Here is a 13,415-nt window from a genome sequence, read left to right on the forward strand (position 1 = left end):
TCATAAATCATCAAAGATACGAGGTATTGATGCCAGTGTCAGCTGAGATTTGTTTGAAGTGAATGTCTTGGAACATGTTTGGGATCTTGTTCTTCTTAGATGTTATCAGGTGTTTGGGGGCCTAGGATATAACTCAGAGAAATATCAACTTTCTGGTTTCCCCCTTGGAGTAAGAACATAGCTTATATGGTTTATTCAGATGCAAGGTAAAATACAGAACATGAGTCAATAGGGCCTCACAGAAAAACACTAGAAAGGAGCCTTTATAAAAATGGAGTGCCTTCAGTTTCCTATCTCAACTACATCAAAATGATTGCATATTATATTCCTTATCACAGTGTTTTCCTGAAAGTTGATAACAATTTCTTATGTTCCCACGCAGTGTATAGGAGTAACAAATTTATTGTATTCTTACATATTTGGGGAAACATCAATGAAAAATAATTTTATTTATTTTCTATGTGGAAAATATAGAAGGAGAAAAGATCATTTCTCTCTACCCTTCTAGGTTCTCAGCAGGGAGGACAGATTAGGGCAGCTCAGGTTGGATCAGCCCAGGGTGTGGTCCTGGAGACCTGGGATTGAGTCCCACGTCTGGCTCCATGCATGGAGCCTGCTTCTCCCTCTGCCTATGTCTATGCCCCTGTCTCTCTCTCTTTCTCTCTCTCTCCCCCTCTCTGTGTGTCTTTCATGAATAAATAAATAAAATCTTAAAAAAAAGATTGATAGGAGAGAAATAAGCAGAAGTTTAATAGCATGTATACTTCCTATATTCACATGGTAAATACCCAAGAAAACTGAGTAATTCCCCCAAATGACCCAGGCCATCACTTAAATACCAACTCAGGCTGAAGACAGAAGATATTGGGTGAGAGAGAGCCAGGTTTTCAGGCAAAGCATGGTAACCAAGGGTATGGTTGTTAGGCAGGTTTAAATCCATACCATTGATAGGAGTTTCTACAGACTTAGTTCTCTTCCTGGTACATAGAGAGATATCCTTAGAAATGGAGATTTCCCTTATAAATGTAAATTACTCATTCAAAAGGGTAATTTCCACTTGGTTTTCAGAGTTTGTCTTCTATTGGCTGGTTTTTAAAAATATGATCAGCCTAAAATAATTTTTATGCCAAAAAGGCATATTTTAGGATAACAAATTTGTCAATTCTGCTACCCCTCAAAAATAATACACACACACACATTTCTGTAGTTATTCAACAGGTTGAACAACTGCATAGTGATTTGTTAGATGGAAGATGTCTAGTTGGACTATAAATCCAGCTTTTGTTTGTGTGTGTGTGTGTGTCTTTTTTTTTTTAAGATTTTATTTATTTATTCATGAGAGACACAGAGAGAGAGAGAAAGGCAGAGACATAGGCAGAGGGAGAAGCAAGCTCCATGCAGGGAGCTCGATGTGGGACTCAATCCTCGGACCCTGGGATCACGCCCTGAACCAAAGGCAGACACTTAACCACTGAACCACCCAGGTGTTCCTCCTTTGTGTTTTTCAATTCTAGGACTTCTATGAATCTAGTTGAAGAGAAACAAAACAATGAAATGTGTTGTGCATGCACGTGCTAAATTCAGTAGAAAAAGAAATAGTGGACTTTTATTTTCCTTTTACATGTTTCCCCTTATTTATTCAGTTGTCTTAATCCTTTTTTATTCCTCCCCGAAGGATTCAATCTTGACATTTCTCTAATGGTCACTATTTGATTACCAGTTTTTAAGAACTGCCAACCTTTAATCTGGCATTTGCTTTCCTTCATCTCCAAAGTCTCAAGGTCCAGCACTATAGCTCTAGGAACTGAATTCTAATCATCGAGAGGAAGCCTGTTTCTTTTGGAGACTGGTAGCACAAAGGCAGATAAGTGTGTATGTGGGAAACTTTGTAAGAGATCACCAGAACTATGGGACAGATCAAGGCCCTAGAATCTACTGGAAAGTAAGGTCAATTTAGCAGTTTTACTTGACTAATAGTTTATGATGATGTGATTAAACAAAAACAAAACACATGCTCTGTGGGAACTCTAAGGTGTACAATTATTTCTGAGGAATGTTTGGGTCCTCACAAAAAGAAAAATGTTTTGTTTGATTTTCTCCCTAGCTTCACATATAGATTAAGTGGCATTAGAGAAGAAAAGTGCTTAATATGTTTTTTATTATTTGTTTCCAAGAAACTGTTGCTCTGAACCAAATGCTGAATTAATAGTGAGAGTCAATCTAAAATCTTTCATAGTAAAGATTAGGTTATGTAATGCTGCTAATCATTTCCCCATGTTATCAGTTATGAGTTTGAGATAATTGAGAACACATCCTTCTTAGTATTTGTAGGAAAAGAGATTTTGATCTTTCTATTAAAAAATGTTAGTGCATCAGGGAAACAGAATCTTTGTGGCTGCACATATATAGCTAGTAGCACAGTCAGCAAGAATTTCCCCCTTCAAACAGGCTATGGTCAAACCACTCTAACGAGAAATCAAGTAGCTTAATATGATGAACTTCATCTGAAGATGAAGAGTATAAATGTACCTGAGTTTCTATTCTGGATTTCCTGCAACTTGCGTAGTGACTATACTACTTTTTTCTGTGTCTGGTCATCAATTTTCTCAACTATAGGAGAGAGAGGTTTCTCAACGATAAGAGAGATGAATGGACAGTCTCTAGCACTGCTGCTTCCTCTAAAATTTGCAAGCAGATATTTTCCTTGTTTTAAATTTTCTAGGAATAGGAATCTCATAATTTCTCTATTAAGTCTTTCCTCAAACTTTTGGCCCTGATTAGTCTCTCTTGTACTTAAGAAGCTCAGGTTGCTAATAACAAAAGTTACTATCTGTATATTTTACTGGTTAGGCACATAGATTCTGGGTCATATGATCTGAGGTGAAACTCTGTTTCTCCAACTTGTTAATTAAATGATTTGAGGTGAGTTATTTAACCTCTTGAGATTTGTTTTCTCTCTATCATAAATTAGGGATTATGATATAAACTCATCAAATAGTTTAGAAAATCAAGTAAGATAAGCCATATATACAATGTACAGTGGGAATGCAATGAATTACAGCCATTATAGCTACCTATCCGAAACCCCTAAAGAGCTGCATTTATGGAAGTATATGGAGGAATGACATATTAAGAAATACTTTTTTCTTTATATTTCTTTCTACTAAAATGAATATCATCAAATCTGGCTAATATACAAGGGCCCATGTTTCCTATCTCTATCTTACTTTGTTCTTCAAGAATATCTTCTTGGGAGATCTCTGGGTGGCTCAGCAGTTTAGCATGTGCCTTTGGCCCAGGGAGAGATCCTGGAGACCTGGGATCGAGTCCCCTATCAGGTTCCCGGCATGGAGCCTGCTTCTCCCTCTGCCTGTGTCTCTGCCTCTCTCTCTGTGTGTCTTTCAGAATGAATAAATAAATAAAATCTTAAAAAAAAAAGGAATATCTTCTTGGGGCATCTGGATGGATAAGTGGGCTATGCATCCGACTTCAGCTCGGGTCATGCTGGGATTGGATCTAGCCCCAGGTCAGGCTCCACACTCAGCAGAGAGTCTTCTTCTCCCTTTCCTTCTCCTTCTGCCCCACTCTTCTGCTCAATCTCTCTCTCTCTTCCAAATAAATACATAAAATCTTAAAAAAAAATAAAACAATATCTTCTTAATGAGAAAGATATTGACCTAGAAAATCTTCACTATTGGCTTTGTGTTTCCTTTAAGTGCCAAAAAATTAACCCATTTAATTGCCTATTTGGGATTATTGGGTTATTAAAAAGCAATTTAGTCAGTTAATATTTCAGCATATTTTTAATGAATATCTACTGTGTTCCATTTACACAGCTAGATGCAGTAGTGAGAATTAAGTTGTATTTGGGGATTTATCTTTTATCTCATCTGAGAGTTGATCTATTAACCTGAACGATTGCAGACTTCAAATCCTCAGAATCTTGGTGAGTTTTCTAGAGATAGAAATTTTGAGTGGGAGAGAAGGGTTAAAGAAGAGTCCGATGGACAGTCAGACTGCCTAATCTTCCATAAGATCTTTTCAGCAGGATGGCACCTACTGTTATGTGAGATGTTAATTGGAGTGTGGTACTCATCCTAGAAGTGAAAGGGAGCTGCATATAGGAGAAAAGGAGAAGGTTTTTAATTTGCGAAAAGTGTCCTCATGGACTAGGCAAGACTCCGCCTTCCAGGTGAACAGTGTGTCCAATTGTGAAGCTTTCCCTTCCTCTCCTGTGTCCAAATGTTCAAAAACATACATTAAAATTTTTATAAGCGCTCAGTTTATTATGCCAATAAATCCTTTTTGGGTCTTTTAAACATCTGCAGTGGATGTGAAATGTTTATATGTAAATTAAGTCAGCTACATTCTTTCTTAATTAGATGTGTGTGATTGTGTATATATGTATGTATATATGTAATATATGTTATGGGAAACAAAGGCAGAAGAAAACTTATTAAATTTCCTTACTACTTACAACCCATGGACAAGTCTTCAAAATAGGCAAAGTGACATTCCTCTAGGGACTCAACTGCCTCAATGTTAATACTTTGCTAAGGGCAAAACACAATTTTAGCCTGATCCCCAGGATCCTGTAAGTCTACTTTAACATATAGAAATTCCTTTAGAAATTTCTTTTATCTTTAAACCCCTCAAGATATGTGTTGGCAATCATTCCCCAAGCATATGGCTCACCGATATGCATCTGAAGGGTCTCATGGCTAAGGTTTTATTAGAAAGCAATAAATGACCTTTTCCCACAATAACAACAATAACTAGCCCCTTCAAGGTCCTGGGAATGCTTCCAAAATTCCTTAGTGACTTAATGCTATCCCTAACCCCTTCCCAACTTGAAAATGTATAATGGGTCACTCCATTCCTCATCACCCTGATGGAGGTCTTTCAGCCCACAGGTCCTGTCCCTGCACTTTAATAAAACTACCTTTTTGCACTTAAGACATTTCGAGAATCCTGTCTTGACTGTCAGCTTTGAACCCTAACATCTTTTCCTATATTAGTATATATCCATATATAGTAACTATATATATATTATGTTTAGTATCATACACATATACACATAGATTTAATACTATTTACACATAATAACTTTTTAAAAATAGATCCTTACTGTGAGCAGAATTTAGTGTGCCACTGTGGCACATTATTTGCTTAGTGCCTCTCCATAGATGTGATTTTGCCTAGATTTATTTTCTTGGTGGACAGTGTGGGAGGCAGGTTGGCAGTAGCAGTCTCAGAGGAGGACACCATACTCCTTTTTAATGGAAAGTAGATCTTCCTGGGATATTTTCTTCATGTGATCCTGCAACCTTGGAGGAGAAACAAAATGTATGTCAAAATAAAATAGTCAAATAAAAACATTTAATTAAAAAAATAAAAACATACCTAGAGTTTGCCACAGTTTTCATACCTACTAAATAATTTCTCATATTTATAATTTAGGAGGAGGGGGCTTTTACAAGGATGACAAAGGACGAAAGGGGAAAGAGACTCTTTTCCTGCCTTCCCCTTCTTAGAATGTCTTTTTAGGGGCCATTGTGGGTGTGGGCTGAGATCTTTCTCTAACCTTTGCACCGTAGAATAATCTCTCCAGGGACTAGAAAAGCCCAATCTTCAATTTTGCAATGTAGAGTTGTGTTCAAGGTCATGAGACTCATTCCCCCTTGAAATGTGAAAATACACCTCTGGGAGTCTATTTCGAGGTATAACTATTTGTTTTTTCCAGGAGATAAGAGAAGCTTTATTACTCTTACAGAGGAGGTCAATTAACTAAACAAATAGCTACCTCAAATCCCAAGTGAATTTTGGATCTGCTTTGCAGTTTAAATTGTGTGAAATTTTATTCTGACTTTGTAGTCTCTGGTGGACTACATATATGCATCTACTCTAAATACATCAGTTTTCTTTATTTCCATATTAATATGGAAAGATTTCTCTTTGTTGGTAGGATTTTTACTACCTCACTATTTTACAGGTATGAGCTCATCTTCAGAGAACTCTCAGAAGATCCTATGAAATAGGAGCTATTATGGCACCCAATTTTTTATAGGAGTGAAAACTAAGTTTCAGCTAAGTAAGTAACTTTCTCTAGGTTATAAAGGTAGTAAGTTGCATGGCTGAGACTCATATTTATATTTGACTTCAGAATCTGCGCTTTTCCTCTCGGTATGACACTGAATCTATATCAGTGAAATGAGATCGTTATTGATGTCCTTCACACTTCAAAGATGACAATAGGATCAGGGAGATTAACAACACCGGGCAAGCTTCCACAGGCTCAAACTCAGGTCTTGAATTCCAGCATGGGACATTCAAGAACATTCAAAAGAAAGAAAAGTTTGACTTTGAAGCTCAACAAACAAGGCTGGAAACAAAACAGTAATTCGAAAACTGTTCTAACTATGCTCAACTGTTCTAAAATAGAGATGGGATTCTTAAAAGAAATGGGTTTATGACCTTGTCTACTTCTCTTTAACCCTCTGCTAGAGGACAGCGAACTGTGTTTTCCAACTTGCAGATTGATGTCATTTGAGAAGCTCTTGGAGCAATGCTTGGACTCAGGTACAGCCTTGCCTTTGTGAGGATGTGTTTGTCATTTTCTGTGGTATGAGTCTGGCTTCAGATTAAGGGCACCATCTTGGTCATAATGACTTGATATGGAAGATTGTATGGTAGATCACATTGTATGTGCCAGGGTGAAGGGCATGACTACAAAGTAGTCTCTTAATCAGCAATTAATGAAGGGTTTTTCAAATGGTTCTCTCTGTGATATTTTATGATGTGTTCCTATACTCAGGAGACTTACTTATGTTTTAATTGAGGAGATAAATAGCAATGAAAAGCATAGCATCTTTAGAAACAAATAGATCAGAGTTTATAGATTTCTAGCTGTCTCTGGCCAGTAGAAAGATATATTTAATTTGGCCCTCAAAAGGCCTTAAAAATAGTGAACTAGCTGCTAACATGTAAAAATATTGAATCTTAAAATTTTCATAAAAGAAGAAAACTACAATATTTAAATATTTTATTTATAGCAGTAACAGATTGTGTATCATACTTCTACTTTCCTGGCTTTAATGGGAGTAAATTCATCAATAATATTTTCAAAATCTACTTTGTTGCTTTTATCATGTTTCATTAATAGAATTGCCATATTTGACAATTTCTCTTGACCGAAAATGATCTTTAAAAATTTTAATGAAGTTAATTATATGAATTAGCTGATTAAATAAAATTAAATGAATTAAATGAATTTTTAATGAGGTTAATTCTATATGCCTTTTTCCCATTTAAAAAATTGTACAACTACTTTAGTATTCTGGAAAAATTAATCACTAAAAATCACATAAAAAACATGTATGTAGAGGTGCACATTTTTTTTTTTCTAAGTCTCCAGTACGATTCAGCATAACACTAATCTTTATTTAAAATTTTGACATTTGGCTCACTGGAGATTTTTCTGCATTATTTTGACTTTTTAAAATATTGAATTATAATGTTATTTATCTTGAATTCTGAATTTTTTGACACTTGCCTCATCTGGATCCTGGCTCTTTCACTGGAGTGAGTTCACCTCCATCATTGAGCCTTTTAGTATTGTAGCTCAGTTCTGTGTGATGACAAGAGGGCTCCAACATCCACTGCCAGTGATCTCTCAGGGTAGCTGTTTATCCTCGCATTTTAAAACACTGCTTGTATTTTGGGAAAAATACCCATGTGTCTGCAGCCACATCCTTTTTTTTGCCCAAGGCATATTTGATTCATGGGTGCAATGGACAAATGAAAATGAGGTCTTGGAGGGAAATTTCTCCAGAACAAAGTGGATAATTTATATTGAGAATATTTTTCTTAGGATTCAAGCTGCTTGTTTGTGAAAAATACTCCTGCAAGCCCTACTACAGCAAGTGTGATATGCACATGGGTGTGATGACCATGCTGTGATTTACTCTTACAACATTTTGTAGTTATTTACACACACACACATGCATGCACACACACCATTTTCTCTTTGTGCGCATACTGGACAAGTTTTATTGTATCCATTAGTAATAGCTAATTTTATCCAGCACATATGTACTTGCTACTGTGCTAAATGCTTTACATACTGTGTCACTTTCAAGCCAAATCATGAAATACTTAATATTATTCTTCCCACTTTACACTTAATTATTCAGTCATTCTTTCAACAAATAGCAATTGTTCTAGCTGATGGTGATCCTACAGAGAACAAGAATCACAGACTTCTACACTCTAAAGTTTACATTTTGGCAGATGAAATCAGATGAATAAATAAATAAAGTAGATGGTACGTTAGAAGCAACAGAAAAATAAAGCAGTAGAAGGAGGTTAGGGATATTTACGATATTAAAATAAGATCCAGAGTCTGGGGAGGGGAATATCTGGGCTCCTGCTTACACAACTGATGAGTGGTGCAGCCTGGTCTATCTGTCATGAAAAGTGCTTTACAGCCCCATCCAGGAATGAGAACACTGAGGATTAGAGGAATCATGCACATATGTTACAGCCTCATGACTTTCCACTTGATGACTCAACTTGAAGGGCCATTCTTTTCCACTTGGCTGGGAAGCACATACTGTTTCAAGTTTCAAGTCAATCACTACCTCTGCTGGGAAGCTGGTTTCAAGACCCTGTCTTACTCCACTCCAGGTAAGAGCAAACACTGTAGCCTTTCTTCTCTGTTCTCTGGGCCCCAGCCCTCAGGCTTCCTTGTAGCAGAGAGTTTGTTTGATCTTGATTGTATGTCCCCAGGGCTTGGTGCACCTTAGGTGCTTAACTAATGATTGTTGAATGAACATCAGGGAAGCTCAGGATAAAAGGCCAGGTTTTCCAATTTTCAATATCCTGGAGAATGCTTAAGTATTTTATAATAAAATCTTTTCTGCTTTCCCAAGACCTTTATCAGAGGGCCTTGTCATCAACTCCAGTGTATCTAAATTAAGATCCCCCCCTTTTTTTTTTGACCCAAACTTCTTGTAGATACAAGCATTTTAGCATTGAGTGTGGGGGTAGGGGGGAAGTGAACTTGTAAACTCCTGATTTCCCCTGAAAACTGTGAGAGATGAAAACTGGTCTCATCACCGGGACCAGGATCATTCATACCAGAGCTAGTTTGAGAGGCTATCCCTCCTTGGTGGAGGACTCACCAATCAGTGGTAACAGAGATGAAGATGGGGACAGGAAATAACATGGTCCAGGTTGGATGCCCTGTTTGGGCTCTGCAGGTCCTTTTCAGGAATGGATCCCTGGCTGATGCTTTGCACTCCCTCTCTCCTTTACAGTCTTCTCTGACTTCCTGCTGAGCCTAGCTGGCAGTCTCAGGCTTTGAATTTGGTATATTGAGGTCAAATTTTATCGTTTATATTGGTTGGCCCATTTTGGTCAAATGTTAAAAGCGTTGTTTGAAAGCAGAGGCTCTGGAGTCAGGCTTCTTGTCTTTGTTTTTTTTTTTTTTTTTTTTTTTTTTTTTTTTTAGGCTTCTTGTCTTTGAATCCTGGCTCCTCTTCTCCACCTTATTCAATCATCTCAATCACGGTGTGAGGCAGGTATTGTTTCCACATTATAGGAAGTGGACTTAGAAAGTTTAAGTAACTCCCCCCCAAATCCACAGCCAGTAGGGGGCAGTGGTGAGACGGACCGAGTCTGCTTGAGTCTGAAATGGGGGTCCTCTGTCCTAGAGGTGCTGGGCACTCACACCTGCCAGTTCAAATACATTTACTTTATCTCCTTCCTCTGAGTATCACACCTGCTGCTAAACACAACTAATGCTTCCTGCTCCAACTTTTCATAGTGAGCATAACTAGGAATTATATGGACTTGCACAAGGGAATTAGATAACTGCCAAATGTTGAGTTCAACTAATTAATGTGAAGTTTCTTAAAGATTTTGCTAAGAAAGCCATCACATACACAGAGTGTCCACATTTCAATATCAAATAGTTATTTTTTTATTTGTAAAATATTTTTCAAAATGGCATACAAATGGAAGTTTTGAATGATTTGGCACTTAAATAGCATTGCTGTTTTGAAAATAGTATGAAAATTTTTTCTCCAGAATTTCAACCTACTTCCAAATTTTTCTTACACTGATAATTTTCTTAATCTCTTCTTACAGCACTGGGCAGATAATCTGCTCTTAATTATCTTTCACATAATAAAGCTTTGCTCTTTCAACAAACCCATTTCCTTAATAGTATTCTTATTAAGGAGATGCTAATCCTACATATATTGGACATCCTCAACTATGCTTCCACTTTATACAGCACACATAAAGGTTCATTTCATGGTCAGATTACTCTGTATCCCATGCTGCTCCTACCTGTTAGGTGCTAATTAATATTTATTTAGATTCTTTCTTTGCTTATGCCAGAGTTTATGAAAGGGTGTAGATTTTTCTATTTATTTTTACCCATTCATTAAGTGGTTTATAGAAAAAAGCAGCAATTTAGACAATTGTAACAGTCTGGGCGCCTGGGTGGCTCAGTGGTTGAGTGTCTGCCTTTGGTTCAGGTCATGATGCCAGGGTCCTGGGACAGAGTTCTTTATCAGGCTCCCATAGGGAGCCTACTTCTTCCTCTAACTATGTCTCTGCCTCTCTCATGAATAAATAAATAAAATCTTTAAAAAAAAATTGTAGGGATGCCCTGGGTGGCTCAGTGGTTGAGCATCTGCCTTTGGCTCAGGACATGATCCTAGGGTCCCAGGATTGAGTCCCACATTGGGCTCCCTACATGGAGCCTGCTTCTCCCTCTGCCTGAGTCTCTGCCTCTCTGTGTCTCTCATGAATAAATAAATAAAATCTTTTAAAAAAATTGTACAGTCCAATACGTATAAGATGCTAACATCTAAGGGATATTGCCAACTTGGCAGTAATTAAAAACTAGTTCACAGTGAGATATATGTATTATGATTTTAATGAATTTATAAAGTGAGATAATTCTTTCATAGGCTCTTTTAAATCTTAGATTTTTAGAAAAATTAACTAGAAAAATGATAGAAATGAATACTACATTTTGATATGATGATTAATAGGAGAAATTAAAATGCTGGGTTACATTCAGGAAATAAATTTTTTGAACTCTTACTATGTAATAGGCACTTATCAATATAATTCATTCCATCTTTTAACAGTTATTTGATATCTTTTAAACCTATTTTATAGATGAAGGCCTTGAAGATTAGACTGATCAAATAGCTTTTTTAAGGCAGGTTAAGGGGAGCATTGCAGGCAGAGTATGTGAAAGATTGGAGGCCAAGGAACATGGTGGAGACTAAAATAACAACCCATGGCTGGAACATGGGTATGAGCAGAGTGATTTGAACTAAGCCCAGGAGGCAGGCAGGACACATGTAAGGGTATACAGAAAATGCTGAGGATCCTGGGTTTCATGCATCATTTGGGGAAAGAAACTCTCACTGCTGCATGAGGCATGCGTTAGAGAGGCTATCACAGCAGTTGTGGGGAGATGCTGGTCACACTGCCTGGGGAGTGGCAGGGAGATGGGGAATAGAGAGCTTTGAGAGGTATGAGGCAGGCAAGAGTTAAAGGACTCATCATTAACTGGGGTGTGATGAAGGTATGAGACATGATTTCCAGATTTTGAGTTTGTGTAACTTAGTGGAAAGTGGTAGTGTTCCTTCTCACGGGAGCATAAGGGGAGGAACAGTGGCACAGGCAAACTGTGAGTCCATTCATGAAGGGTGTGCAGCACATCCAGTATAGATGGTCCATATCCGTGGAGCTCAGAGAGGAAACCTCTGTGCTGGCCATTCAGATTTGAGAGCAACAGGAGGAAGCACTGATTCACTATCAGTTTCACAAAGTGTAGCTTGGGGCACTGAGCATAGGCCTCTGCCTATCTCTCCTGAACTCAATGATCCATTCCTAGATCTTCTTTTGTAAGATCTTCTTCCTCTGACTTCCTCTGTCTAGGCAAGGATGAAAGCTCAGCTTGTGTTTGATCTCAGCTTTTCCATTTATTTTTGTAACTGTAGGCAATTTATTTATTTAACCCTTCGGTTTCCTCCTCTGTGAAATAAGAATAATGATACCAAGCTAGTAGGGTGGTTTGGAGATTAAATAAGTCTATTGGTATTTTGACCTCTAATAACACTCACTGTGGTAAATATTTGACAAAGTTAGCTAGCATTATTAATGATGTCGATTAATATTAAAATATAAGTTCCTGGGTCCTGATCCAGGATTCTTATGCGCATCACATTACATGGATGGATGAGCATTTGTGTGTGGGTTTGGCTGTTGAGTGTCTGGGGATGAAGAGTGGCATGGAGCCTCATGGTTCTGGGCAAGAAGCATCAGCATCACCTGGTAAACTCCTTAAATATATTTATCCTTGGACTTTAATACAGACTTCAAAATCACAATCTCAGGATCCAGAGCCCAGGGAACTTCTATTTCCCTTTTTTAAACAAATTCCCCAGGGTCTGGAAATACTATATTGGGTGATGTGTTATGATTCCCTTTATGTCAGAGATAACTGTGTATCTACCAAAGGGTGCGTTCTCCTTTGAAAGTACAGCTTTTAAGCTTGGAATTGGTGCTCTGTCTTTTGAGTACATTTGCAGTCAGGTGCAAGTGTGTCTGCTTTTGGATAATAGAGTGTGAGTGGAGACAAAGCTTTGAAGAACTGAACTGGTCCTGTCTCTTCCGCACACTCAGTCCTCTTTGGCTCCCTGGACCATACTAGGCTCTAGAGGATGCTATTTTCACAGGATGGAAGAAATTTAGGTTTCCTTGAAATTCATGAAAAAACTGTGTTCTATTACTTCTATGAACACAGAAGTAAACTTCTAATGTGTTAAGTCACAGAACTGTGGGGGTTCTTTAGCACCTAGTGAGATCCTAACTGCTGTTCTACATGAATTCTCCTCTAAGGAAATAGCATAAGAAGCCCCATGAGGGAATATATCGTGCCATCAACAATGTGCTAGCCCTCGAGGATACAAAGGATGAAAGTTGTCTATTATTTGATTCCTATAACCTAAACCCATGTCTAAACAATGCCAACATTTCAGTTGTGATTTGTCCTTTATATTTTTAGGTGATTACTTAGTATTAGAAAATTGTGCATTTGGAAGACATTTCTTAAGATTTCCAAACACCCTTTGAATCTGAGCTTTCAGATCAGCCTCACCCTTTTCCTATATTATTAGCTTACATGTGGTTTAGTGATTTTGTTTATTTTTAAACAGGAGATAGGCCTATGTTCTGTATCTCCTCAGACAATACTTGGTTTTATAAAATACAAGAATGTTGCTCCTAAACCATTAATTAAAAGCATGAATCTCTCACAGGGTAATGGTGTAAACATAAATATTTACAAATTATTTATTTTAAATGCAGGCTGGCTAAATTTACAT

The 13,415-nt window shown here is 37.5% G+C and overlaps 1 protein-coding gene across 9 annotated transcripts in view; it reads left to right on the forward strand.

The window, feature by feature from the left end:
• Positions 1–13,415, forward strand: part of LOC144301131 (uncharacterized) — a 71,570-nt gene that overhangs the window by 28,937 nt on the left and 29,218 nt on the right. Inside the window, exons 6-7 of one of the 9 annotated variants that reach the window (XR_013367857.1) lie at positions 6,505–6,579; positions 8,487–8,685. The exons of 5 other annotated variants lie outside the window; for them this stretch is intronic. Coding sequence is in view for 3 of the 4 variants with exons in the window: in XM_077877692.1 (XP_077733818.1) it covers positions 6,505–6,550 (46 nt within the window). In the remaining variant the exon portion in view is untranslated. 3 more of the 9 variants (XM_077877692.1, XM_077877693.1, XM_077877695.1) reach the window with 3 other exon arrangements.

This window comes from Canis aureus, chromosome 29, assembly GCF_053574225.1.
Source record: "Canis aureus isolate CA01 chromosome 29, VMU_Caureus_v.1.0, whole genome shotgun sequence".
Classification (NCBI taxonomy): domain Eukaryota; kingdom Metazoa; phylum Chordata; class Mammalia; order Carnivora; family Canidae; genus Canis; species Canis aureus.